This window comes from Nyctereutes procyonoides, unplaced genomic scaffold (genome assembly GCF_905146905.1).
Source record: "Nyctereutes procyonoides isolate TBG_1078 unplaced genomic scaffold, NYPRO_anot_genome, whole genome shotgun sequence".
In the NCBI taxonomy this organism is placed as follows: domain Eukaryota; kingdom Metazoa; phylum Chordata; class Mammalia; order Carnivora; family Canidae; genus Nyctereutes; species Nyctereutes procyonoides.
Window position 1 is genome coordinate 31,295,809 of NW_026575125.1, and position 26,764 is coordinate 31,322,572.

At 34.8% G+C, this 26,764-nt stretch overlaps 1 protein-coding gene across 1 annotated transcript in view; it reads left to right on the top strand.

The window, feature by feature from the left end:
• Positions 1-26,764, top strand: part of CFAP47 (cilia and flagella associated protein 47) — a 491,966-nt gene that overhangs the window by 229,868 nt on the left and 235,334 nt on the right. Inside the window, exons 38-40 of the mRNA XM_055338249.1 lie at positions 7,775-7,925; positions 9,874-9,962; positions 21,763-21,849. Coding sequence (XP_055194224.1) covers positions 7,775-7,925; positions 9,874-9,962; positions 21,763-21,849 — 327 coding nt within the window. The remainder of the gene's footprint in view (positions 1-7,774; positions 7,926-9,873; positions 9,963-21,762; positions 21,850-26,764) is intronic.

Consider the following 26,764-nt stretch of genomic DNA (forward strand, 5'->3'; position numbering starts at 1 on the left):
TAAGGGCCATTTTAGTTACATTTAAAATACCAAGAAACCCAGTTCTAACAGTGCCCTTGGCTTGTGTCATTAGCCTGTGTTTGTTTTCTTCAGTTACTGCTCCATGCTAAGGAGTATATAATTTATAAATTCTGAATATTCATGGTTGGTATATATCCAGATTGAACTGAGTGTGAGGGAAACAATTCTCCACTCACCTGTTTCTATATTATAAATTGAATGATTAGAATAAAACTCCTTGTAAAAATAACCCACTCATTTTTTTAAGTTATTACGTGTCTGTTATAAAACACAACTTTAGTAATACTAGTTCATTTAAACATTGTCACAGTACCGTTTTTCTTCCCACAGGACTTGGATAATTGAGATCTGTTCTCTGCCTTTCAAATAGGTTGATACAAGTGAAAAGGTTTCAGGTTTCTCTCCACTTTTTTTAACTCATAAACCCAATAGTGTCTTTCAGATTTCACAGCTTTCATTAGGTGGAAATTCTTCCTAACAACCACATAAAACCTCTGATATTTTAGCCTAAAAATCACATTTCAGTTAACAAAATTAACATTTATAGTCTTTACTATAAATGTAAAATCTGTGCCTTGTTGAAAATTTGTTACGGAAATGTATAAAGAAGAAACAAAATCACCTAGAACTCCATCAGATAAGCAATTCATCAGTTCATTTCCTTCTAGTCTTTTTATATGCACAAGTATATGTTTATTATAGCATATGTATAGTATTATATTTACAAAATAAATGCATTATATATGTAAATATTAAAACACTTAATGCTTATTAAACACTTGCTATGTACAAAATCTATATAACATGCACTTTGTGTAGCTTTTCATATTTAAACATCCTAACAGCCATATTAGTGTCCTTATTTTCCAAAAGACGACATTGAGCAGAGACATTAAATCATTTGCCCAATTTTCCCTGCTGTTAAATGATCAAGGGGAGATTTAAAACCAGGCAATCTAAATCCAGAGATGGCACTCTTATTCAATAGATACCTGTATATATTATGTGTGTATGCATGTGTGTGTGTATCACATGCATGCAAAGCCCTTGACATTCAATAAAACGTGTCTTTGACTATTTTTAAGTAATCCTGAAGATTCATGACGTATCATTTTTTGTTTCTCCAGGAGCTGGTTTGTGAGAATATTTCACTTGGGTGAACCCAACAGGCTACTTCCTATTAACTTCTCAGTAGTGTGCCTTGTTTTCTCTTTATTCACCATTGCACCACTTATTGTCTATATAAATAGACATATTTGTAAATATTAGCTTCTTGAGATTTTAATACATGCCAAGTGAACATTAACTGACCATATATTCATGTATACCTACTCACACATGTAATCATGAGTACATATATTCATGTTTTGACTATATTACACACATGCCTATATTCTTGTTATCAACTTATATATTTTAATCAAAATTTAACTTATACATGCTTAACAAATAAAAAATGCAGAGTGATTTATTTTTTTTAAGATTTTATTTATTTATTTGAGAGAGAGTGTGTGTGAGAGAGAGCATGAGCTGAGGGAAAGGCAGGTGGAAAGAGAGAGGTAGATTCCTGCTGAGCAGGAAGCCCGACGTGGGACTCCATCCCAGGACCCTGGGATCATGACCTGAGCCAAATGTAGATGCTTAACTGGCTGAGCCACCTGGGTGCCCCTGCAGAGGAGTTTAGAATGAAAAGCAAGTCCCTCTCCCCTCAAATCTGTCTCTAGAAATCCACTTCTTGAGCCACCTACTTTTCACTCCTTCATTTAGGTCTCATTTTAGCTCTTCCAGTAGTTACCTCCATAAATTGAAATAATCTATATTATATTTGCCAGTATTTTTGTTATGTCAACTTCAGAAATAATCTGTTGATGTATAGCTATAATATTTAATGACCTAGTTTATTTACTTCTCCAGATTTATTGCCATCCCTCCAAACATCACTAGTTCTGTCCTCTATTTATTACTTTTCCAAGAGTGAAAATCTATTTTAATATGTTTCTTATACCATCAGTATAAAAAGTATCTTTTGACTCCTCCTTCTTTAAGTTGAGAAAATCAATAAATTCTAAAGAAGTTCATACAATCCTTGAAGTCTCTTTCTTTCAAGTATACCATTTCTAGAGCACTTTGCCTTTTCCTCTGATTTGGACTGATTGCTTTCCAGACCTACTGAAGAGATGTCAATATTGAACATTTTTTATTTCTCTTTGGATAGAAACTAATATCTTTCTTAATCTACTTATATATTTACTTTTAAAAAAATCCTTATGAAGCCTAATAAAAAATATGAGAGGAGCACCTGGGTGGCACATCAGTTGAGCATATGCCTCTGGCTCAAGATGCGATCCTGGGTTCCTGGGATCGGGTCCTACATCAGGCTGCATACAGGGAGCCTGCTTCTCCCTCTGCCTGTGTCTCTGCCTCTCTCTCTGTGTCTCTCATGACTAAATAAATAAAATATTTAAAAATATATATGAGAGATAAGTTTTCCAAGATTTTGCATTTTTAAGCATGTCTTTTTACTACCCTTACCTTTGATTTATATTTTGCTTGGTTTATTTTGCTAAGTTGGAAAGATTTTTCCTCATTACTCTTAAAATAATTGTTCTGCTGCCTTATAGTATTCATTATTTGTGATGAGAAAGTCTACTATAATTCTGTTTTCCAACACCTCTAGAAGGTTTTAGGATTTTCCATTGTGTTCTGAGACAGCTCTAGAATGCCTCAAGGAGGGTCTTTTTTTATTCACTGTTTGGGTACATAATGAGTCCTTTAAATATGAAGTTTCTCATAAGCCCTGGCAAATTCTCTTAAATAATTTCATAATTCTCTCCCCTCCACTTTCTCATTTCTCATTTTCCAACCTTTAGTTGTTGGATATTGAACCTGTTCATTGCATTCTTTATGTATACTGTCTTATCACTAGTATTTTTCATGTCACTGCTTTTTCCCCTTTTTTTTCAACAAGCTTTCTTTTCTAAGTGTTTCTTTAGAGGAGAGAAGCAAAGAAAGGGAGAGAAAATGAGAATCCCCTCTACATGTATATTTGCAAGAGTATTTTCATTTTTATTGAGTATCTCTTGCATGGCGTCCTGTTCTTAAATTGGGGTTATCTTCATCAATGTCTCTGACTATGATGTCCTCATCTCTTATGTAAATATTTTTATTTTCTTTTAGGTCATTTGTTAATGTTTATTTTGTTTTCAGTGTATTATGTTTAAGGATTTATTCTAATGCCTTGTGGTAGTTGTTTATCCATTCATATTTAATAACACGGCAATAGAAAAGTATAGTCGTTCTGTATATACACACAAATCTTTATCTTAGGATGAAAAACATTAATGCCCAATTGCCCAACATACTGTACTGGCCTTGAGGACAGTGAAGTTGTCTGAACCCCATCTTGAGCTCCATGCAAGTGGGCATTTCTGGAAATGGCCTCTCCAGGAGTCTGTGGGGCGGCTTTGTTTCCTTTATTAACCTCTGTTCCGAGATGCTCATCAATAGCCTCTTCTAATTAGCAGCTTTAAAAAAAATCTCTTTCTTATAATTTTAATGAGGTTTCTCTTAGGTGATAAATCTGAGCTTCAGAAGCCATTGTGGTCTAGAACTCTACTGTCATGTCATTTAACAATTAAATGCTGGGCTTTGATACTGCTATGCACAGGCTCTATGATCCAGCCTCATTTTTCTTATTTGGAAAACGAGGATCAGGCTCCTGGGTGGTGCATTTGGTTAAAGGACCGACTCTTGGTTTCGGCTCAGATCTGATCTCAGTCATGAAATCAAGCTCCATGTCAGGCTTTCTGGTCAGTGTGGAGTCTGCTTCTCCCTCTCCCTTTGCTCTTCTTCTCTCTGTTTGTCTGTCTCTGTCTCTCATAAATAAAACATGAAAAAAAAAAACAAAGAAAAAGAAAACAAGGATCAGTATATTTACCCACAGTTTTGTCAGGAATAAATGTAATTAAATAGGCAAAGCACCTAGTACTGTAGCTGGAACATATTAGGAAGCAACAAGTATTTGCTCCCACTCCCAATTTGAAGTGCTGGTGATTCATAGATGAAAATATATTAACACTACTCACAGTGTTTGCAATCTAGCACAATAAACAAATTCACAATGAGGATATAATTTGATAATTGCTTTATTTATATTGTGTGTATAGAACTAGAGGAAAATAGAAAGAAGCACCTAAGTATTCTTGGGATAACCATGGAAGTGTTTCCAGAAAAGATAATACTTAATTCTCAATATATATAAAAAATAATTATTTTTTAAAAGATTTTATTTATTTATTCATGAGAGACAGAGAGAGGGAGAGAGGCAGAGACACAGGCAGAGGGAGAAGCAGGCTCCATTCAGGGAGCCCACGTGGGACTCGATCCCGTGTCTACAGGATCACGCCCTGGGCTGAAGGCAGCACTAAACCGCTGAGCCACCCAGGCTGCCCATACAAAATAATCATTTCCTTTTCTAGATGCATTTTATTTTGTAGGCTTGAGTACTATTATTAGGTGGTTCTTTAAGCATCTTTATTAGCTAGGCTAAGTAATTTCCTAGTCTTTCATTTTTTTACAAATAGGGTTCAGAAAATATTTTGTTTTCATAAAAAAGAAATGGCAGTATTATTATTATTAAGTATTATATAATTATCTATGTGTACCACATCCTTAGAGTCTTTCTAAATCATGATTAATAATGACTCTTTCTGGCAGCTGTGGATTTAAATTCCCAGAGATAATCATTTACATAGAATAGATTAAACAGCTACAGCAACATATAAACAAACATGTTTACTTTTGCATCTAATTTGATGATTAAATTTAGCTTTAACCATAGAGTTACTGCATAGAAGTAAAAGTATACTTTTGGAAAAGCAGTCTGCTTCTTTTTTTCCACGTTATTCTCACTGAACCTTTTGGGCGCTGATATTGAATGATACGTTATAAATTATTTTCCATCTTTTCCAAAAGCCAAGTTGAAGTACCCTACAAGAGACGTGTAATATCAAGATTTTTTTTTAATGAGAGGGAGGCAATTGGAACAAAAAGAAAATAAAAGGAAGAAAATTAATATGAAGCCTATGATTATACACATTTTTAGAGACCTAAGACATTTATCCAAGTAGACCACCCATTTGATTCTGAACTTTCTAACACATTCAGGAAGGAATCCTTGTCATTTACATGCCTCCATCTGACTACAAAATTTCAAAAGAAACATCTATACTCAAGAAAGGCTCAAATCTTCATGGTCCTAAAACCAGACATTGATTTTATAAAAAGGATATTATATTTTAAAATGTGTTTCATAGGATTTAAGTATAGGTCCATAAATTCATTTATTAAATGCATGTTATATAGATTATGGCCATTTTCAAATACCTTTTTTAAATCAACTTCCATGGAGATCCAATCTGTTAGCAAGTCTCTTGATTTTACCAAATATATATTAAAGTTGACATCTTTTCTTCTTAGTCACCTATTCCACATTTAGTTTAATGTACCATTATCTTTAAGCTGCACTGCCACAATAGACTACTAAAAGGTTTCTCTGCAATCCATCCTCTATCTTAGAATGGAAACATTTTTTAATGCAAATTTGCTTATCACTCCTCTGCTTAAAATATTCCCATAGCTTCCTATTACCATTAAGATATAGGCTGAATATCTCAACATGATTTTCATCACTGGCTCTTGGATATATCTGTATTGCTAACACTCTTGCTCTCTAAGCTACAGCACCACTGGCCTTTGGTAAGTTCTTCAAACACATAATTCCTCAAACCAGAGGCCTTGGATGCCTTCTTTCTTCCTCTATTCGTTCTGGCTAACTCATTCTCATCCTTCATATCCCACCTAGCAGATCCCTTCCTCAGATTTTTCAAACTATACCACACTTCCTGTTATATGCTATCATACCACTTCCTAGCACATACATAATTTATAATTTTCACATTTATTTCGTGATGGCATAATTAATGTCTGAATGCCTATAGAATGCAAGATCCAGGAGATCAAGAATACTGAGGGTTTTTTTCTAATTACTATATCCCCAAATCTAAAACAGTACCTGGAACATTATAAATTCTCTAAATATCAATTGAGTGAATGAATGAATGACTTGATCTAATGATGAATTTTAGGATATCTATAAAAATCCTAAGTTATTCACAGGTATCCTAACACAGAATTTGAGCCTATACATCTTGAAAAAGATCTCAAGGTCAAATATTCTTTGTTCTTAATTAAATTCAAATCCATGAGCTTTTTAATGACCAACAAAATATCCCTTTGCACAAATTGAGATTAGTGATGACATATTTGAGTAAAGACCAGCCCCACTCCCACTACATGTGAGTTGTGATTTTCCCTAAAAAGCAGGTTTGTATTTCTATTGATTTTGAAAGTCCTTAATTCACTTTACTTTTTGCTGCTCCATAGACTTACCTATTTAACATTAATTCCACAAGGATCTGAGGGAAGCTAAGCCAAAGCTGGACACTGAATCTATTCCCATCTTCATTTCCAAATATGAGTATCCTAAGAGAAGGCAATAGGTGATAGTTTGTACAAAGGAATAACTGTGATAACTATGCTAAAAGCCAGAGCAAAAGCAAATATAAAATTTCCTCAAGATTTTTTACCCACAGCTGTGCCAAGGCAAGGCAAGGCTGAAAGAGCCAGTTAAGAAACACTGAGCCCATTTTTTTTTTTATTCAAGGACTTCATTACTTACATTAAAGTTCTCAAAAGGGCCAGATCCCATGTCCCTTGTGCAGGTTAATGCCACAGCAAAAAGGCTTTTGTTGATGAATACATCATGCATGGTAGGGCACCCTGTTGCTGACAGCCAATCTCATGCTGCAACTAAGCAGTTTTATAGCCTGTAACTCTCCCCTGAAGGGGACTAGGTAGCAACCCTCCTACTGTATCACAATCTAGGAGGCAATGAAAAACTGAGGATACCCTCTCAGGGAAGGTAGAGAGGCAAGTGAGAAAGGTTCTTATAGCAACTCTTCATGTGTCTCTATGCTCTTATGTTATGGGTGGATCTTGGCTTTCTGCCAAGACTTTTATCCACTGTAGTTAAGCCTTGTATATGTGGCCTGTGTGTGTTGGCATGCCAGATTGTCAGGGTGCTATGTGTAGTCATTCCCCTAAAAACTGGTAAGTGAAATCTCCTCCAAATCCATAGGCTCCTCACCATTTTACTGTGTTTTTAGACTAGGAAGTTGAGGTTAAAGGGAGATGGACATGACTTTCTGTTTTCCTTCTTTTATTTATGTTTCTCTCAAATAAAAATCCTCCTATGTATGTACTATTACTTTGGTTCCAGATTTAAATTTTATTTTCAACCATGGCTTTAAGTATTTTTTTAATTCTTAATCTTTCTCATTTTTTGTCTATGTGATAAAAAAAAAACAGTGATATGATTAAGAGTTCACCTAAACAGCACAGAAAGTCCATGAATTTCACCTCAAAAATACCTACATCATTTCCTGCAGCTAACTGGAAATCCAGTACTTGGTAAATTCTATGTACATTTGAAGGTAACTGTAGATTTTACAGATAGGATCAAGATGTTTTAACTGATGACAAAAACTGGATTGTAGACTTGCTGAGATGTGTAGCAGTCTTCAATTTTATTGTAGAAGTGAGTATATCGCAGAGTGTAGGCACATGATCTATGCTGAAAAGATACTTGTGTTTTTTCAGTAAAATATTTCCTCTTTTATCTTTTACTAAATAGAAACCAAATTAGTGTCACTCTGAAATTCACCAGTCGCTTTCTTCGTCCTGCTGAAGCTTCACTACTATTAATTTCAAAATGTAGACATGCAATAGGAGGCGCTACAATGACTTTTGCTCTTAAGGGTGAAGTCCTCAATTTTAAAGCCATTGTAAGTAAATTTTACCTATTTTGTATGTTTGCTTCTCTTCTCAGTGCCCCAAGCACAGCTGTTCTTCCAAGTTTTATCTCTATACAGCTTCTGTTCTTTGAAGTCATGTTTGTACAGACACATGTGCACATAATTACATTTGCACAATTCTTGCCTTCTGTGTCTCTGATATTCTTGCTCTGTTACTCTTTCTGTGGAAATAATTCTTTATTTATTTATTTATTTATTTTTTTAAGAGTGTGGAAATAAGGATCCCTGGGTGGCGCAGCGGTTTGGCGCCTGCCTTTGGCCCAGGGCGCGATCCTGGAGACCCGGGATCGAATCCCACATCGGGCTCCCGGTGCATGGAGCCTGCTTCTCCCTCTGCCTGTGTCTCTGCCTCTCTCTCTCTCTCTCTCTCTCTCTGTGTGTGTGTGTGTGTGTGACTATTATAAATAAATAAAAATTTAAAAAAAATTCTAAAAAAGAGTGTGGAAATAATTCTTCAGTTTTATAAGATAATTTGAAAGGATTTGTGTTGAGTGTTCCTTTAAGGTCAGATTTTTAGGATTATATTTGTTCTTTCCATAATGGAATCATTTACTATATACAATGTAGCAACTTACATTCCCTTCGGCTGTGGAGACTTGTGATTTAAGGTAAAGCAGTCCCTGGGCTTCTGTCTGTTTTTGTTTGAATTAAGGGTTGGTGTTTTATGTGGCAGAGAAAATGTTTCTCTTCTCTGATAGGGACATTCATCAATTTATCTTGAGTGTCCTGTGGCTCAAATCCATTCTAAAGATAATGCTAAGACTGGCATTTATTGAGAGGCAATATTGTTCCAGACAGAATTCTGTTTATATCTCAAAGAATGAAAGATTTTTAAATCTCTATAAAATGGTCGTGATATTGCTATCATCGACTTCTTGTAGCTGTTTTGTCTAAATATTATTTTATACCATGGCTGTATAGTAAAGAAGTAAACTTGTTATGTTGCCAGATTTCCACATGGGTTATAAAGGATTTGGGGTGAATAGGAAATAAAGAGATTGACTCCAGTAATGGCCAGTTGTGTAAGGAGAGCATTAAGTTGCTCACATGGACAGGCTGGTTGACAAGGTACAGACGCTCAGAACAGGAAGCAGACATTTGATTATCACTGAGATGTGCGTCCTGATCTTCAGATTTCCTCCTAAATGATAAAGTCTTAGACTTCCCAAACCTCCCACACAAATTCTCCGAAATGAAACATTGCCCTGCCATATGTATCTATGAGACTTGGATGATTTTAGCTTGTCATTTACATGGTTCTGGGGCAGAAAAGCTGACACCTGAAGCTCATGTGGTCTGTTAATTTCTCCATCTGGCTACTCATGGTTTTAGTAAACCAGGGAGGGGCCTGGATAATAATGGAGAAATAAAATAATAACATGATCAGTCTAAAAATGTAGAATTACTAGCATCTTATTTTCCATGAATGTCCTTCAGGTAATTTGAAGTTTTAATTTTACATTTGTGCTTTTATTACAGTACAAATATGTCAGTATAGCCACCACATCATAAACACAGGCATGTCACACTCACAAAGAGATATTCATGCACTCACATGAGCTATGAGCATGCACATACACACACCCTGCCTCTTCCTTATGTCATGTGTATTAGGTATATACGTGATTGATTAGTTTCCAAATGTGGAATCATGCTCAGTCATTAACAAAAGCATGTTCAAGGAAATCAATTTAGGAGACACTATTGTGACAAATAATTCAGTAATGTGGTAAGATCTATTTCTATTTGTTCCCACACAGATTTTAGCAGTACAATATTTGTGGGATAAGGGGAATTACATAAACTAATATCACTGTAATGTTTAAATGTACTATTTTTTAGATACTTTAAGTTTATATGTTACAATTCAGGTTATTCTTTTTTATTTTCATATAGAATTAATTTTTTTTTACTTTAGGAAATTATACATTGCAAATCTCCATGTTATAAATGGAAAGAAATCACTGTGAATGTTAAAAATCCCTTCCACACTGCTGGGGACTTCAGGTGTGTTAATATAACATTTTTGTATAATTTCTTTGCAATTAGTCATATCCAATCTTAAAGGGAATAAGTTACTTTTTTCAATGTGAGCCATTTTGAGAAATTTTATATGTTTACACTATAGTAAATTTATGGACATCATCAGATAAAACAACAAATGATGATAAATCAATTTTTCTGGAAATACTATTTGATCTATTTAAAGCTAAGATTGGTTATATCAAATTTATGATTTTTGTCTAAGAGCTTTAAGTTTGTTGAGATGTACTAATCCTTTAATTTTTAAAAATGTTTAATTAATAGACATTTTTACTTCTAATTTTATTCCATCTGTTAATTTCTGAAAGTGAAATATTGATTCAAGCAGAACATGCATTTTAGCTTAAGGCATCATGATTAATTTAAACTGTGCATTAACCATGCATCCGTGCATCTTGAGATTTAACAAAAACAATAACAGCAACACAGATTTGAGATGAAAAGAATATAAAATGCTTAAGTACTATTTAAGGTCGCAATAGACAAATCTCTTTGTAAACTTACATACTGAGAGAGAAGTTGGTCAGTGATACCCATGTATTGCTTCAATTATGCACTGTTGCCATCAGCTTTAGAAATCAGATCCTCACAACAGTACTTGTGTTGACACTAGAAGTTGTAAGTATGCTTATGATTTTAGTATTTGATAATTTCCAGTTTCTAAAATCATTGTATTCCTAGGCTGTTGGTAGTTTCTTATTAATCATCATTTATCGTTGACAAAACAGTTTGTTTTTGTTAAAACAGTTACTGGTGAATTTATGGTTCCTTTGTTTACGTGGGGAGAGTTTTATTTACTGTAATTTTATTAAAGTTTTAGAATGCAAAGAACAAAAAAAATGTCAGAATATGTAGCATTAATCCAGTATTAAAATATGCCCTTAAATGAACCAAATGACTGACTGCAGTTCTTCAGAGGAAATCAAGATCAAACATAGTTAGTCTTACATTCTAGTGGTAGAGCTGAAAGGAAATCTCAAAGTTCCAGGAATTGGTAGACTATTATAATTGTATGTTTTTCAAAAAATATAATATTTTATTGTTACTTTATGATTTATCTCAGATTAAATTAAAATTCAACGAGAGGTGGTGCATGATTCGTTTGGTAGAGCACAAGACTCCTTCTTCTTTGTATGAATGTGACCCTCAAATTTAGTCAATGGGCATATAAACTCAAAATTTTAAAACCACTTACAAAATGTGTAAAATCAGCATTTTACAACAGGCATGTATTTTAAAATATAAAAATAATACACTAGAAAAGAAAGGAGATTTAATTGCCAATTAATTCTTATAGAGACATTTTTTAATGTTACAAACACCATAACAATAAGTGAACTAGCTTTTAATGTTACACTTAAAAAACTACCAGAATTTAATTATTAACAATCTAATATGAAACATACTTTAAAATAAAACAAAAATGTCCATATATTTTCCCCAAAATTATATGCAGTGCAGTGACCAGATTTGATCACGTTTTAATCAAAATCTAACAGTACTTTTAACAAAAATGGCAACCCAAACTAGATTTAACAGACAGGATTCGCCCACATGCCTCTCTACCAGATTAGTGGTTCTCAAATTCCTCTTTTGCAGAATGCAACTATTTCTTGCTATATAATACTTTTTTATACACTATAATATTTGATTTCCTAATATTTTGTTGAAGATTTTACATTTATAATCATAGAGTTTAATGGTTTAATTCCCTTTTCTACTGATGACTATCAGTTTTTTGTGTCATTAATACTAGATACTAAGAGTGATTTGGGAAATGGTCCCTTTTATTATATTTTTTCTGAAAAGTTTGTGAAGGATTGGTATTAATTCTGTTAATCTTCAGTAGAATTCACAACTAAAGCCATCAGGACTGAGCTTTGCTTTATGGGTAATTTATTTCATTACCAGTTGTATCTCTTTATTTGTTATGGGCCTAATCAGATATTCTAATTCTTCTTAAATCAGTTTTGATAGTTTGTACCATTCTAGGAATTTGTGCATTTCCTCCAAATTATGTAATTTGTTGGTACATAAATTTTCATAATATTCTCTTACAATCCTTTTTCCCCCCTGGAAAGTCAATAGTGATGGCCCTTCTTCCATCCCGAATTTTAATAATTTGATCTTCTTTCCTTCATTCTTGATCAGTCTAGGTAAACATTTGTCAATGATATCGATCTTTTCAAAGAACATTTTTTCTGGTTTCCTTGATATTCTCTATTGTTTATTGAGGTAGGATTGACCTACAAAAAAAACCCGCACATTTAATGTATACAATTTGATGAGTTTCGACTTATGCATGCAACCATAATACTATCACCACAATTAAGGTAATAAACATATCCATCACTTCCAAAAGTTTCCTTCTGTTACTTTTTTTGTTGTGGTGGTGGAGAATGCTTAACATGAGACTTACCCTCCTAACAGATGTTTAAGTGCTCCGTACTGTGTTGTTAATTAACTCTGTTGTATATCACATCCTTAGGATTTATTCATCTTGCAAAACTGAAACTTTATATATAACAACTCTCCATTTCATCTTAGTATGAATTCCTAGCAACCATCATTCTATCCTCTGCTTTTTGAATTTGGCTATTTTAGATACCTCATATAAATGGAATCATACAGTATTTGTCCTTCTGAGACTGGTTTATTTTACTTAGCATAATGTCCCCATGTTTCAAACATGTTGTCACATATTGTAGGATTTCCTTCTTTTTTAAGGCTGAATAGTCTTCCACTGTAATATATATACACACCATGTTTTCTTTACTCATTTGTCTACTGATGGACATTTGGGTTTTTTAATTTTTTTTAATTTTTATTTATTTATGTTAGTCACAGAGAGAGAAAGAGAGAGAGGCAGAGACATAGGCAGAGGGAGAAGCAGGCTCCATGCACCGGGAGCCCGATGTGGGATTCGATCCCGGGTCTCCAGGATCGCGCCCTGGGCCAAAGGCAGGCGTCAAACTGCTGCGCCACCCAGGGATCCCCAACATTTGGGTTTTTTAGATTGTTTTCATATCTTGGCTGTTGTGAATAATGCTGCAATGAGCATGAGAGTAAAGATACCTTTTTGAGATCTTGATTTCAGCTCCTTTGGATAAATACCCAGAAGTGGAAGTGCTGAACTACATGGTACTTCTACTTTTAATTTTTTGAGGAACTTCCATACTTTCCCATAGTGGCTGTACCATTTTGTATTCCCACCAATAGCATGCCAGTGTTTCCTTTCTCTAGATATTCACCAATATTGTAATATCTTTTTTGTTTGTATGTTTTGGTGTTTCTTTGTTTATAATAGCCTTTCCGATAGGGATGAGATGATATCTCACTGTGGTTTTGAAATGCATTTCCTGGATGAGTATGGATGTTCAAAATGTTTTCATATACATGTTGGCCATCTGTATGTCCTCTTTAGAAAAATGTCTATTGATATCTTCTGCCCAATTTTTAATTAGCTTGTTTGTTTTTTGGTTAGTTTTTTGCTTCTGAGCTCTATGAGTTCTTAATAGATTTTGGAAAATAATCCTTTATCAGGTATATGATTTGCAAATATTTTTCTCACATTTGGTAGGTTGCCTTTTCATTTTTACATTACTCTTGTATAACTCTATTGCATTTACCCCCCTTTTCATGGTATTTTTGTCAGACATATTGTATCAAAGGTGTCACAATAATCAGTAATGTTACTAACATTCTGGGGTATTTCTTATTTAATTTTGTGTAATTTTTATGTCTTAAGAAAGCTGAGAGAAGAAAAGACACTGTATTAGTTTGCTAGGGCTCCCATAACAAAATACCACGGACTGGTTGGCTTAAGCAACAGAAACTTATTTTCTCACACTTCTGGAGGATATAAGTCCAAGGTCAAGGTATTGGCAGATTGGGTTTCTTTGAGGCCTCTCTGTCTTGCAGATAGATGGCCACCTTCTTGCTGTGCCCTCACATGGTCTCTTCTCTATATGTGCACATCCCTGGAGTCTCTGTATGTCCACATTTTCTCTTGTAAGAACACCAGTTGGAATGAATTAGGGCCCACTCTAATGGCCCCATTATAACTTAGTCCCCTTTTTAAAGACCCTGTTTCCAAATAACTGTCACATTGTGCGAGTACTACAGGTTACGGCTTTAACATGAAATTTGAGGAAGGAAACAATTTAGCCCATAAAAGAAAGTATACACATTTATAATTTTCATTACATTAGCCTTATTATTTATCATTTCTGGTTTATTTGTTTCTATGGATTCACGCTACCTTCCGGAATAACTTCCATGGCTAAATCCAGCTTCACTCTCACCCACCTCATTTTTAAAGTTTTTCTTTTATTTTCTCTCTGTCTGCTCCTTCCAGTAATTGTATTACACCATGTGTTGGTACACCATTATGTGTATGAGATTGTTTATTTTTCTTTATTCTATTTTCTGTCCTTCAGATTGCATAATCTCTTCCAATCTTCAATTTGTTAGCTCTTTTTTTTTCTGCCAGTTCAGATCTATGATTGAACCCCTCTAGTGATTTTTTAAAATACTTGTTTTTGTAGTTTCCAACTCCAGAATTTTTTTGTTCTTTTTTAAATTTCAGTCTCTTTTTTGATATTCTCTACTTGATGTTATATTGTATCATACCTCCCTTTACTTCTTTAGTCATACTTTCCTTACTTTTTGAAGACATTTATAATGGCAATTTTGAATCAGTTTTCTGTTAAATCTTTTTTTTTTTTTTTTAAAGATTTCATTTGGGCAGCCTGGATGGCAAAGTGGTTTAGCGCCGCCTTCAGCCCAGGGTGTGACCCTGGCGTCCTGGAATCGAGTCCCACATCGGGCTCCCTGCATGAACCCTGCTTCTCCCTCTGCCTGTGACTCTGCCTCTCTCTCTGTCTCTCATGAATGAATAAATGAATTTTTTTAAAGATTTTATTTATTCATTCATGAGAGACAGAGAGAGAGAGAGGCAGAGGCACAGGCAGAGGGAGAAGCAGGCTCCATGCAGGGAGCCCGATGTGGGACTAGATCCCAGGACCCTGGGATCATCCCCTGAGCGGAAGGCAGATACTCAACCACTGACACACCCAGACATCCCAGTATTCTGTTAAATCTGATAACTGGTCACTTTAACATGCAGTTTCTGTTGCCCATTTCTTTTCATGTTTCATCATTTTTAAGGTTGAAAACTATACATTTTAGAATATATGTATATTGTAGCAGCTGAGTACTGGTCCCATCTCCCACAGGATCATTAATGGTATTGGTTAATTTTTTTAAAAGGTTTTATTTATTTATTAGAGAGAGGGAGAGAGAGACATAACAAGAGCAAGCATGAGCAGTGGGTGGGGAGAGGGAGAAGCAGACTCCCCTCTCCAAACTAGTTTATTACCAAACTAGCAGGCCTACAGTTTAGTCTGTATCTCCAGTGAATCTACCAATCTACTCCCAATTGCCTTTCACCACAACCTGCACTATTTTTCATTGATCCTTTGGCCTGGTCCTCTTCATACTTTGTTGAAAATGCAACCGATTCCTTTGGGGAGAGATTAAGAGCTGTTTTAATTTTTTATTATTTTTTTTAAGATTTTATTTATTTATTCATGAGACAGAGAGAGAGAGAGAGAGAGAGAGGCCGAGACACAGGCAGAGGGAGAAGCAGGCTCCACGCAGGGAGCCCAACGTGGGACTCGACTCCGGGTCTCCAGGATCAGGCCCTATGCTGAAGGCGGCACTAAACCGCTGAGCCCCTGGGGCTGCCCTAAGAGCTGTTTTAAACCCAGCTTCTCCCTCCAGGCAAAATCTCGGAACCCTGGCTCTGTAGCTGGAGGTGGGGATAGTGTTGCACTTACTTTTCTCAGAGTACCACCCGTACATTAGGATCTAAGTATGAGGGGAGATAGGGGACGATAGCTTTAGGTATTCTTGGCTTGCTTCTGCCATGAACAACCATTTTAAAGCTAAGTCAAGGACAATTTCCCACCCATGTAGAGCCTCCATCCTGCGAGTGGTTGCTGGGCAGAAGTGGGATTCCCCCCTACTACTCTCAGCTTCACTTGCCCAAAACTTAGCTTCGGCAGCATGTACTGGGGGCAGGATGAGAAATGTTGATGTCCTACCCCTCCCAGAAAAGTAGCTCTCCAACTGGGAGCTGGGGAAGTTGTGACCCTGTATTCTTAGCTGTGCCAATGAGGACTAGGGTTTCTGTCTTACTGAGTAGGGAAGGAAGGTGGAGTGAGGACTCTTGGTGCAGATGCCACACATTACAGCCTTTCTTACTGAATTTAGTTAATATTACTGAATAGATTTTTCTTCATTTCCTCTATACCCTTAGGATAATCTCCAGACAATTAAAATAGTTGATTCTTACATCTTTTCCTCATTTTCCTGGGGAGCGGGTCAATGGAGCTCTCATGTTGTCATGCTCGGTTTAAATTCTATTTTGCCCATTACTACTATAGACACTCCAGGTCTCTGTTATACCATTTGCATGGTATGTCTTTATTGACCTTTTGCTCCTAATCTGTTTGTCTTTGAACTAATGTTTATATTTTTTTCTAATCTGTTTGTATCCCTTTTGTCAACCTCTGCCTTTTGATTGGAGTGTTCCATCCATTTAGAGTTCATTTAATCTCTGATACTTAATTTAAGATTGCCATTTGGGTACCTGTTTTCTGTCTTATGTCTTTGTTCCTCTATTTCTCCATTACTTCTTGGTTTTATATTGTGTATTTATTTTTAGTGTAAATTTTTGGTTCTTTTTTGTCTTCTACTTTATTTTTCTTATTTTCTTAGTTACCCCGAAGATTATAATCATCCTAATTTAGCATAATGTAGCTCAAATTAATACCAACTTAATTTCAATAAAATTCAGAAACTTGGCTGCAATGTATCAGCTTTACATAGCTACTTGTTAGTGCCATTACTGTTACACCTATTGCATCTTTATACATTATAAGACCCTAGAACAGTTTTATATTTATTGTCTTGCATTCTTTTCATTTAAATCAGAAAGCAGAATTTAAAAGTTTGCACAGAAAATACTAATGATGTATTATATGTTGGATAATTGAATTTAAATTAAAAAAAAAGAAGTTACACTTATAATTTTTGTTTTGATTTATATATATAGCTATATAGTTACCTATGTTGGTGCTTTTTATTTCATGTGATTTTGAATTAATTTCTAATGTCCTCTTATTTCAGCCTGAAGGACTCCCATTAGTATTTCTTGTAGGGCAGGTCTGCTAGCAATGAATTTTTTTTCAGCTTTTGCTTATTTGTTAGTATTTCCTTCATTTTTGAAGGACTGTTTTGCTGTAAACAGTATTCTTTATTGACAGTCTTCTTTCAGCACACTGACTGTATCATCCCATTGCCTTCTGTAGTCTAAGGTTTCAGATGGAAATTCAACTGTTAATTTTACAAAGGAATGATTTAAGTGTTAAGTCAATTTTGTCTTGTTGCTGCTTACCACGTCTTGGCTTACTAATATACTTTGACTATTATTTTCTAGTTTGGGATTGCCTTGGGTTTGTCCTGAATCAAATTTTTTAGACTTCTTAGATGTGTAAATTAATGTTTCTCATAAAATTTGGGAATTTTTCGGGATGCCTGGGTGGCTCAGTGGTTGAGCGTCTGCCTTCAGCCCAGGGTGTGATCTTGGAGTCCTGGGATCCATTCCCACATCGGGCTCCCTGCGTGGAGCCAGCTCTCTCTGCCTCTCTCTGTGTCTCCCATGAATAAATAAATAAAATCTTTAAAAAAAAATTGGGAGTTTTTCATCATTTATTTCTTTGCATTTTCTTTCCTGTCTCTTCAGGATTCTGATAAGGCTTGTGTTTGTATGCTTAATGGTGTCTCTCAGTTTTCTGAAGCTGTGTTAATTTTTTGTCATTATTTTCTCTTTCTGTTCTTTAGAAATAATCATTTTATCTGGCCTATTTTCAGGTACACTGGTTCTTTCTTTTGCCACTGCAAACCTCCTGTTGAGTCCCTTTAGTGATCTTTTATTTCAGGTATCATACTTTTAAAGTCCAAAATTTAGAATTGGTTCTTTTGAATAATTTCTCTCTTTATTAGTATTTATTTGGTGGAACATCAATGTCATTCATAGACAGGGTTGAAGACCTTTTACATAGTTTGGGGATCCAGCAAGCTCCTTCAACCCCTCACATAATCATCTTGTTCCCCAGATCTTCCTTTGATGTTTTGGCAAGCTCTTATTTGATCCAACTGCTGTAGGAAACTCAGGTACATTTGCTACTGATTGTTTTCAGCAAACATCCTGGATATTGCTGTTTTCATTTGAGCCAGGTCAGTAAAGACAACACCTTGCAAACTGAATTTTTCTAGGGAGCTGTGAGACAGAGGAAAAAGTAACAATGTTCAGGGATGAGACTTTTTTTGAAGAGCTGCAATCTCAGTCTGTGCCCTCATGTGGCTATAAGCCTGCCCATTTTTACAACTACCTTAGTTGCAAGACTGCTGATTTTCAAGGTTACTACAGAGCAGTGGAAAGATGGGAGTTACAACAGTAAAGCTACAAGGCCACAAACTCTGCTGTTCTTATCAAGGTGTGGTGGTTCTCCTTGAATAAATATGACTCAAATTGCTGCAAGCTTTTCATTAATTAACCAGAGTTCTGAAAAAAAGTTAATTTTTACAATCTTTTCCAGTGTTTTTATTGCTTTTATAGGGGAGGGAACTCTAACTCTGCCATTTCTTGCCTTTCTTTTTCTGGTAGCCAGAAAAGAACTTTTGAAAAATAATTTTTGTTTTAGATTAGACTGTTCCCAAAGTATCATCCTTGAATCAGCAAACTCAATCACCTGGGAGCTTGTTACACAAACAGAATCTCAGGCCCACCTCAATCCATTTGAGTCAGACTCTGCATTTAACATCTCCTGAGGATTTGTTTGTACATTAATGTTAGAGCAATGCTGGTCTAAGTCAAGATTGTTCAAAGTTTAATCCATGTATAAGCTGTTTAAAAAGCATCTGGAGAGCTTGTTTTAAATGGAGGCTCCTGGAAGCCATACCAGACTTAACTAAGTCAGAATTCATACAAATAGAGCTTGGGAATATGTATTTGGACCAAGCACTGCAGATGTTTATAATAAACACTGAAGTGTGAAAACCACCAATTTAGAAACTACAGTAATCAAATAGGATTTTTCTTCATTTTAATGGCAGTTTGTATTTTATTTTTACAGTTAATATTTCTATTTTAAGGAGGACATCTTCAATGTAATTATGCAGGGACTTTTCAAATGCTATTTTATCTCAAAATGGTATATGCACAGTATGCAAAAAACCTCATATTTACTTTATTGGTTTAGTCTTTTTATTGGTGTATAAAATTGTATTATCCTTGTGACTGTTTTTTAGCCAGAACAAATTATGACCTAAATAAATTGCCCTGATGATTCACCTTGGATTTATAGAAATATAAAGAAACATTGTAAATTTTTTCTGCCTCATAATTTTATGAGATTTGAATGAGAGTTCAACACCTTAATTTAAATTAAAATTATTCTCTCAAGAGGAACTCTTCCTACATTTGCTTAACTATAACTTTAAAATGATAAAAGCAAATCTGGTAGTCTGATACATGTGTTACATAGTTCATAGTTTACATTTTCCTATAGTAAATTTTGTCTGTTTAAAAATTTTTAGTGTTTGATATTAATATAATTCCTTACAATCCTTATATATGAAACTATCAGAACTACCAACTTAAAAGGAAAGAAAGTGACATTAACATTGTTGGTGAGCAAGAATTCCTGTCCCCTTTAAGGGTCCTAGTTAGACTAAGAATCACATTGACATGAGACAGATTAATAGGAGAAAATCAAATTTAATAATGTAAGTATGGGGAATCCATGCAGACAAAAAAATTCCAAAGACAGGCAAAATGAGATATATATGTCATCCTGAACTAAAGAGAAGGAAGTAGGGGTCTGAGATTTTAGAGGAAAGGAATGCACCTCACAAGGAGAGAAGAAAAGCAGATGTTTGGTAATTAGACATTTGCCCTGCCATACAGATGGATAAAATTTATTATTCACTTGGATAAAATTTATTTCTGCTAATAACCCTTATTCTGGGAAAAACTCCCAATTTTGATTCTTCTTTATAATTAAGGGAGAAGCAAAAAGCTTTTTTGAGCTCACAGGGTCTTGATTGCCTTCGGCTTCAAATAATCTGCATGCCAAAGTGGTACATTTGGGGAGCAGAGGCTGCCTTGAGCCCCTTCAACATTGAAACATTAAGATGTATGAATTGTGCTACATTTTAGTTTTGTATGCAGTTGTATGTGTGTTTGTGTTTCAATACTAAAACATTTGATTAATTTTATTATTGATCTATTTTTATTGTAAAGCTTGTATTATGAGATTAATAACTGTTACATAATAAAGATTTATTTTAACGAATTGTTGAGAAGGAAGAAATTTTCTTTGCTCTTCAAGATCCTTTTAGCTGAACTAAGAATCCAATTGACATGAGACAGATTGACAGGAGAAAATGAAATTTAGTTTCTTACATAAGGGGAATTCACACACACATGAAACTCCAAATACAGTGAGACAATATGAGACTTATATGAGCTAAACAGAGAGATAGAGGTGTGAGGATACAAAGGGGAGGAAGACCATTAGCAAGAAAGTGAGAGGAGATGTCTGGAAAACAGGGGTTGTCCTATTATGCAGATACATTTCTTAGCTAAAGAAGAATCTCTGTTAATAGCTCTTTTCCTGCTACAGGAAGGATATCTTTTTTCCAATGAAAATTTAGTAAGTCGAGAGGAAGATGAAGAGCTTGACCTGAACCTGCTGGTTTTTTATTTCTTTTAACTCAAAATAATCTTCACACTGAAGTCCCCCTCTTGGTGCAGCCTGCATTTAGTTCTTACAGAATTAAGTTTTAATAAATCTGTTCTTAATATCATACAGATTCTCTTCAACTCTGCAGATAGAATTAGGCATTCCTGACATCTTTGACCCACATCCAGAGGATCATTTCCAAACTAACCTCCACTATAATGTGGGCAACCTAAGGCAGAGACGATAACAGATTCATCCTTGTATTTCCAGCAGCTAGTCCACATCTAACATATAATGGATTCCCCATAACTGTTTCTTGAATGAATGAGCAGTATCTTGTAAGTAGGACAGCATTGCTATGTAATTTCTGTAGATGGCATAATTACTAATGCACTGATTAAGTAGGTATCCACATCTCATGTCCAGTCCTGAAGGAAACATTTCTCTCTTTTTTTTTTGGAAATAAGATTAGAAGTTATGAAATGTTTACAGCTCTGACAATACACTGAGACCAGTATATGATTCCATTTTGTTTCTGGAATATAATTTTGGCAGTCATTTATATTCTAAATTTCCTTGCTATTAAAATTTAGCATTGCCTTTCTATATAATAGAATATTATTTTTTACATATTTCAATTCCAGGTCTCCCCCCTCACCCCGCCTTTTAAAGTACTTTCTACACCCAACATGTGCCCTGAACTCACAACCCTGAGATTTAGAGTTGCATGCTCTACCAACTGAACCAGCCAGGCACTCTGACCTTTCCTTTTTTGAAAACATATATGCTTTGAGATGCAGAATGAGGGCATGTGGATTTTTTAACTGTAATTTATTCTGATTCTAATTATATTTTATGAATGATGGAAAAAAGTCTAAAAGTATGTTTTGTGGTCATTTTAATTTTGTTATAGTAGAATTCAAAATAATCCTTTTTTCCATTTGTTTTAGTGTAAGGTTGGTGGAATCCTCGACATTTCTCTCTTTGCCATCTCAATTAACAGAATCTGGAAAAGTCACTCACCACATGAACGATAGGTAAATGTGAACATATTTTATGCTCATAATTGTCTAAGGAAAAATTTTAAGAAATTAGCATTCAACTAAACTTTTTATTAATTATATAGTATTCATTTATTTGAAATATTTAATTTATAATATATACAAAATTTATATTATTCCCACTTATTCTATTCTCATATGTTACTAGGCTATGTGCATGAAAATTGAATAAATATGCACTTGATTAAATACAGTGGATTCTCATTATTTGTAATAGTCATATTCCATAAAATTATGGCACTCAGCAAGTGAATACCGAACCATTATTCCTAGAAGAAATATATGTAATCACATAGGTTATAATTGTAAATCCCCAAAACAATCCATCCTGGTAGATTTTTTTTCTTCTTCACATAGAGAAAATAAGGTTCAGTAGTATTAAATGACTTGCATGAGGCTAACCCACTAAAAGGTTCTGTCAAATTGTTTCAAACCGTGTCTATTTGGCACCAGAGGTGGAGGTTCTTGAGCGTTTGTACTTCTGTACTGCCTCCTACTATCTCCATCCTCTAGTCTTCTACATATGAGAACTGAAACAGAAAGGCCCAGTGTCACCTTGTTTGACCTTCACTGGGAACTTGTGTGACCACTGACTAGAACTTTTTGCCACACTGCTCACGTCCACAAATAACAGAGGGAACTCTGTGAGTATGGATTTGGGGGATACAAATCAATTTTAGTGAGGAGACAAATTTGCAAATAACCAGAATTTGTGGATAATGAGGATCAACTGTATTTAAATTTATTCCACCTACATTATGAGGTCTGTATTTGGTTTAGAAAGAAACTTTGACTTTGGAAGAAAGAAGCAGAATTTTTAAAAGTTAGATTGTTTTATATTTCTTATCTATTTTAAATTTATAGTATAACTATTTAATGTGAAATAGAATAAAAACAACATTGCCAAGGTTAAAGAAAGTCAGGCAGAAAGAAAATAATGCAAGTATGTATTAGTGAAATGCATGCATATGTTGACCATTACTATAACATAATTACAGGATAGCTACTATGTTGTTAGTATATTTTATACCTTTGTCTTGGTGTAATGCTTAACAATGATAGTATCATCCTTTTAGATGCAAAAATGTATCAGGAGTCAAGGATTTGGCAAATGATTTGTGCAGATCTTGCTAAGATTTAAACGAATATAGTTTATTTTCCAAAAGCAAATTGAATTTAAGGCAATAGTATTATGAGATTATAAGGATTATATTTATTATGTTATTATATTCTTCATTGGTTGTTATGTGAAAAAAAATTGTTAAAGGGGAAACCATTTTTGTCTCACAGCATTTGTTTTATTGAATGCTAATTACATGCTTAACTAAGGCATTCAAAATCTTCCTTTTACATTTTGCTTTAATGAACAATAAAATATGAATTAATACCTTCAGCAATAAAGCATCAGTATAGATACCGTAAGAGTAGAGTATTGTAGTTATTTTATGTTAATTTCTTTGTAGTATGAAGTGCTGGTGTTTCTAAAAACTCTTCAGTAAATACTTCTCCTAAGTTTTTATCTCTTTAGTCCCTTGTTTCTTGATTAAGCAGCTGTGTGGCATGGTAGATTTTACCTGAATGGCCTTGAAATAATTTCTCCACATTAATTACGAATAATTTATAGTATCACATATTAAACTGGAATCAAATCTCAAAGAAATGCTATCAGTATCTGTGAGCTTAAGTAACTCAAAGTTGGATCAGTTTAATGAACAGCAAAATTGAATCAGCTTTCTCTTATTTTTTTATTTTATTTTATTTTTAGCTTTCTCTTATTTTAAAATATGTATTTATATATTTTAGAGCGAGAGAACATATGTGAATGGAGGGGGAGAGGCAGAGGGAGAGAGAGAATCCCAAGCAGACTCCCCTGCTGAGCATGTAGCCTGACATGGGGCTCCATCTCACAACCCTGAGACCATGACCTGAGCCAAAATCAAGAGTCGGATGTTTAACCTACTGAGCCACTCAGGTGCTCCAAGTCTTTCTGAATTTGGAATGCAGTATAGGAATTCTGTATCCCAATTTTTTTTCTTTTTTTTCTTTTTTTTTTTATTCATGAGAGACAGAGACACAGGCAGAGGGAGAAGCAGGCTCCATGCGGGGAGCCTGATGTGGGACTCAGCCCCGGGACTCCAGGATCATGCCCCAGGCCAAAGGCAGACGCTAAACCACTGCATCACTCAGGCATCCCTGTATCCCAAATTTTAACATGTTTTTTTTTTTCATACAATATTCTGGAATGATTTTGATTAGATCCAAAGTTTCATAATTACTGAAGCTATAGATAAAGCTATATTTTCTATGTTATAGTTCTCAAATCTAAAACATGATGGAATAAACAATTACTAAGACATTTATAATTTAATTTTGGCTAGAAAGGACACTTTGCAAGTATTCATCCAAAATAATTACCAACTCAGCATGAAGTACAGCTTAAGAAATGTGCCTATCATGGTCTCAAACATTATGGATCATTCCTTCTCATATAGTCTCTTTCATATTTCTAATACTTTACTTTCGGGATCCCTGGGTGGCGCAGCGGTTTGGCGCCTGCCTTTGGCCCAGGGCGCGATCCTGGAGACCCGGGATCGAATCCCACGTCCGGCTCCCAGTGCATGGAGCCTGCTTCTCCCTCTGCCTGTGTCTCTGCCTCCCTCTCTCTCTCTCTGTGACTATCATAAATAAATAAAAATTAAAAAAAAATAATACTTTACTTTCTTAGTTCCTTGCTCAAGGCTTCCTGTGATAAAATTAACATAAAGATATAGTGATATTGAGTACTGGTCAGGGAGGACACAATCCAAAATAGATTAATCAGGCTTCTTAGATTAAGTCTCAGGGCCGTTTGTTTAAAGGATTGAGGATTTACTCCTATGCACCTCTGTGAAGACTGTCTATCAGATCAAAGGTAAGAGGGGGATTTAAAAAGTCAAAGGCTACAGTTTTTCAAGGAAAAGGGAAGGTACCTGGGTTATCGTGTCAGTACTGGTCTGGGCTGAATGCTGAGCTCCAAATTTATATGTTGGATTTAAACAGAATAGTCTTATATTGACCTCAAAGGCTGTTTTTCTGACAGTTCTTAAGAGATTTATTAGAAACACTTATTATGGCTTCTTCTTTTGGAGTCCTGACTGCTTGCTATACAACACCTCCAGGCTCCTTCATATAGCAGGCAAATCTTTATTCACTTTCTCAAGGATCAGCTAAAGTATCCAGAACTCCAACAATCAAATCCGCTTTATAGGCAGCAGAAAGGATGAAGCACAATAGAAGTGTGCCCTTTCTTTCTTTGTTAGAGCAACTTCCCAGAAATAGCACACAGCACTTCTACTTGTAGCCACTTGGCCAAATCTAGCTGGAAGGAAGACTGAGAAACCACCCTTCTCTGCATACACATCAAAACAAAATGAGGGTTTTGTCAGTGAGGAGGAAGGGCTTATGGTTATTGGGATAGGCAATCAACAGGTTCCACTATGAGGGGACACAAAAGAGAGTTCTATTCCAAATAGCACAAAGTTTTCTAGTATTTCATCAGTCTGGCTTCATTGGCATAATGAGGCCTTTTGACCTTTAAATGTCTTAATAAAATAATACTTAGTAATGTTACACATCGTTTTTCTTAAAGCTCTCCTTAATGTTTGTCTTGAATAGATTTCCAGTTAGAAATAAAATTTAAGAACATGCATTTTGAATCATGACCAGAATGGAAGTCTGGTGTAGTACCTCTATGATTAATAACATTTGCAGGTAATATATACCATACAATAAGCATTACATTGTCTCAATAACACCCACTCTGATCTCTAGGTCTAATCAACAAGGTAACAATATAAGAGATCAAGAAAAGGTTAAAAAAATACTCCATAAACTATCAGTAATCTTTTTTTAGAGCTCTTAACAAAAATCCCTGTTTTATTCTTTTTAGGCATGTGATAATATTGCGTTCCCCCAGTTGATGTGTGAATATATAACTTAATTGGCCAATAGCATATGAGAAAAAGTACTGAATGTTTTCTCCAAAGGATAGCTTTAAGATCCAGTGGAAAATTTTTCTTGTTCCCTTTTCCTGATACAATTACTAAAGAAATGGAGTTCCCTTCACCAGAGATCTTTGAGTACATACCCTTCACCTAAAATGGACATGTAATGTGTGCACAAAGTAAACTATTGTGCTAATCCACTGAGATATGGGTGTCACTGCAGCACAATCTAGCAGATGCTAACTGATACTCTTCCTCAGATCACTTCACTCAATATCTCCCCAAATAATAAATATTCTCTTCTCAAATGAGCAGTAAAGTGATGAAATTATCTTCCAGGTGGCATAAAAAAGGTAAAGTCTCCTATTAAAAAGCTGTAAAATACCTCTATCTATAGGCTACTCTTCTTAAGCAACAGATACATATAAAACAGCACATTTGAAACCGCATGGTTGATAAAACTTTATATTCATCACACCTTTTACTTTATGGGAAAATGATCCATGAGCATAAGCAAGAGCAGTTAAGAACTTTTTATTCTAATTAAATCCTAAGGATTGCCAGCAAGGATCAGGACAGGACATTGATTTTAGCCACACTTTAAAATAAAATTAAATGGTGGGTCAGCGGTGCTCAGAAATGAGCACTATATAAATAATTTCCTATAGTAATATGACTTGCTATTTTTTTCAGCAACATTGAATTATTTATCATTTAATAAATTCTTACTAAGTGGCCCCTCAAGCAGTGCTCATAGTATCAGAGGACTATCAGATAAATAAGTCATAGATCTGATTCTCAAGGAGCCAACCATGAAGTAGAGAAGAAAAAAATATCTACACAAGTGGAGACAATTGTACAGGGCAGAATGCATTCAGTAATGTATGTTGTACCAAAAAAAAAAAAAA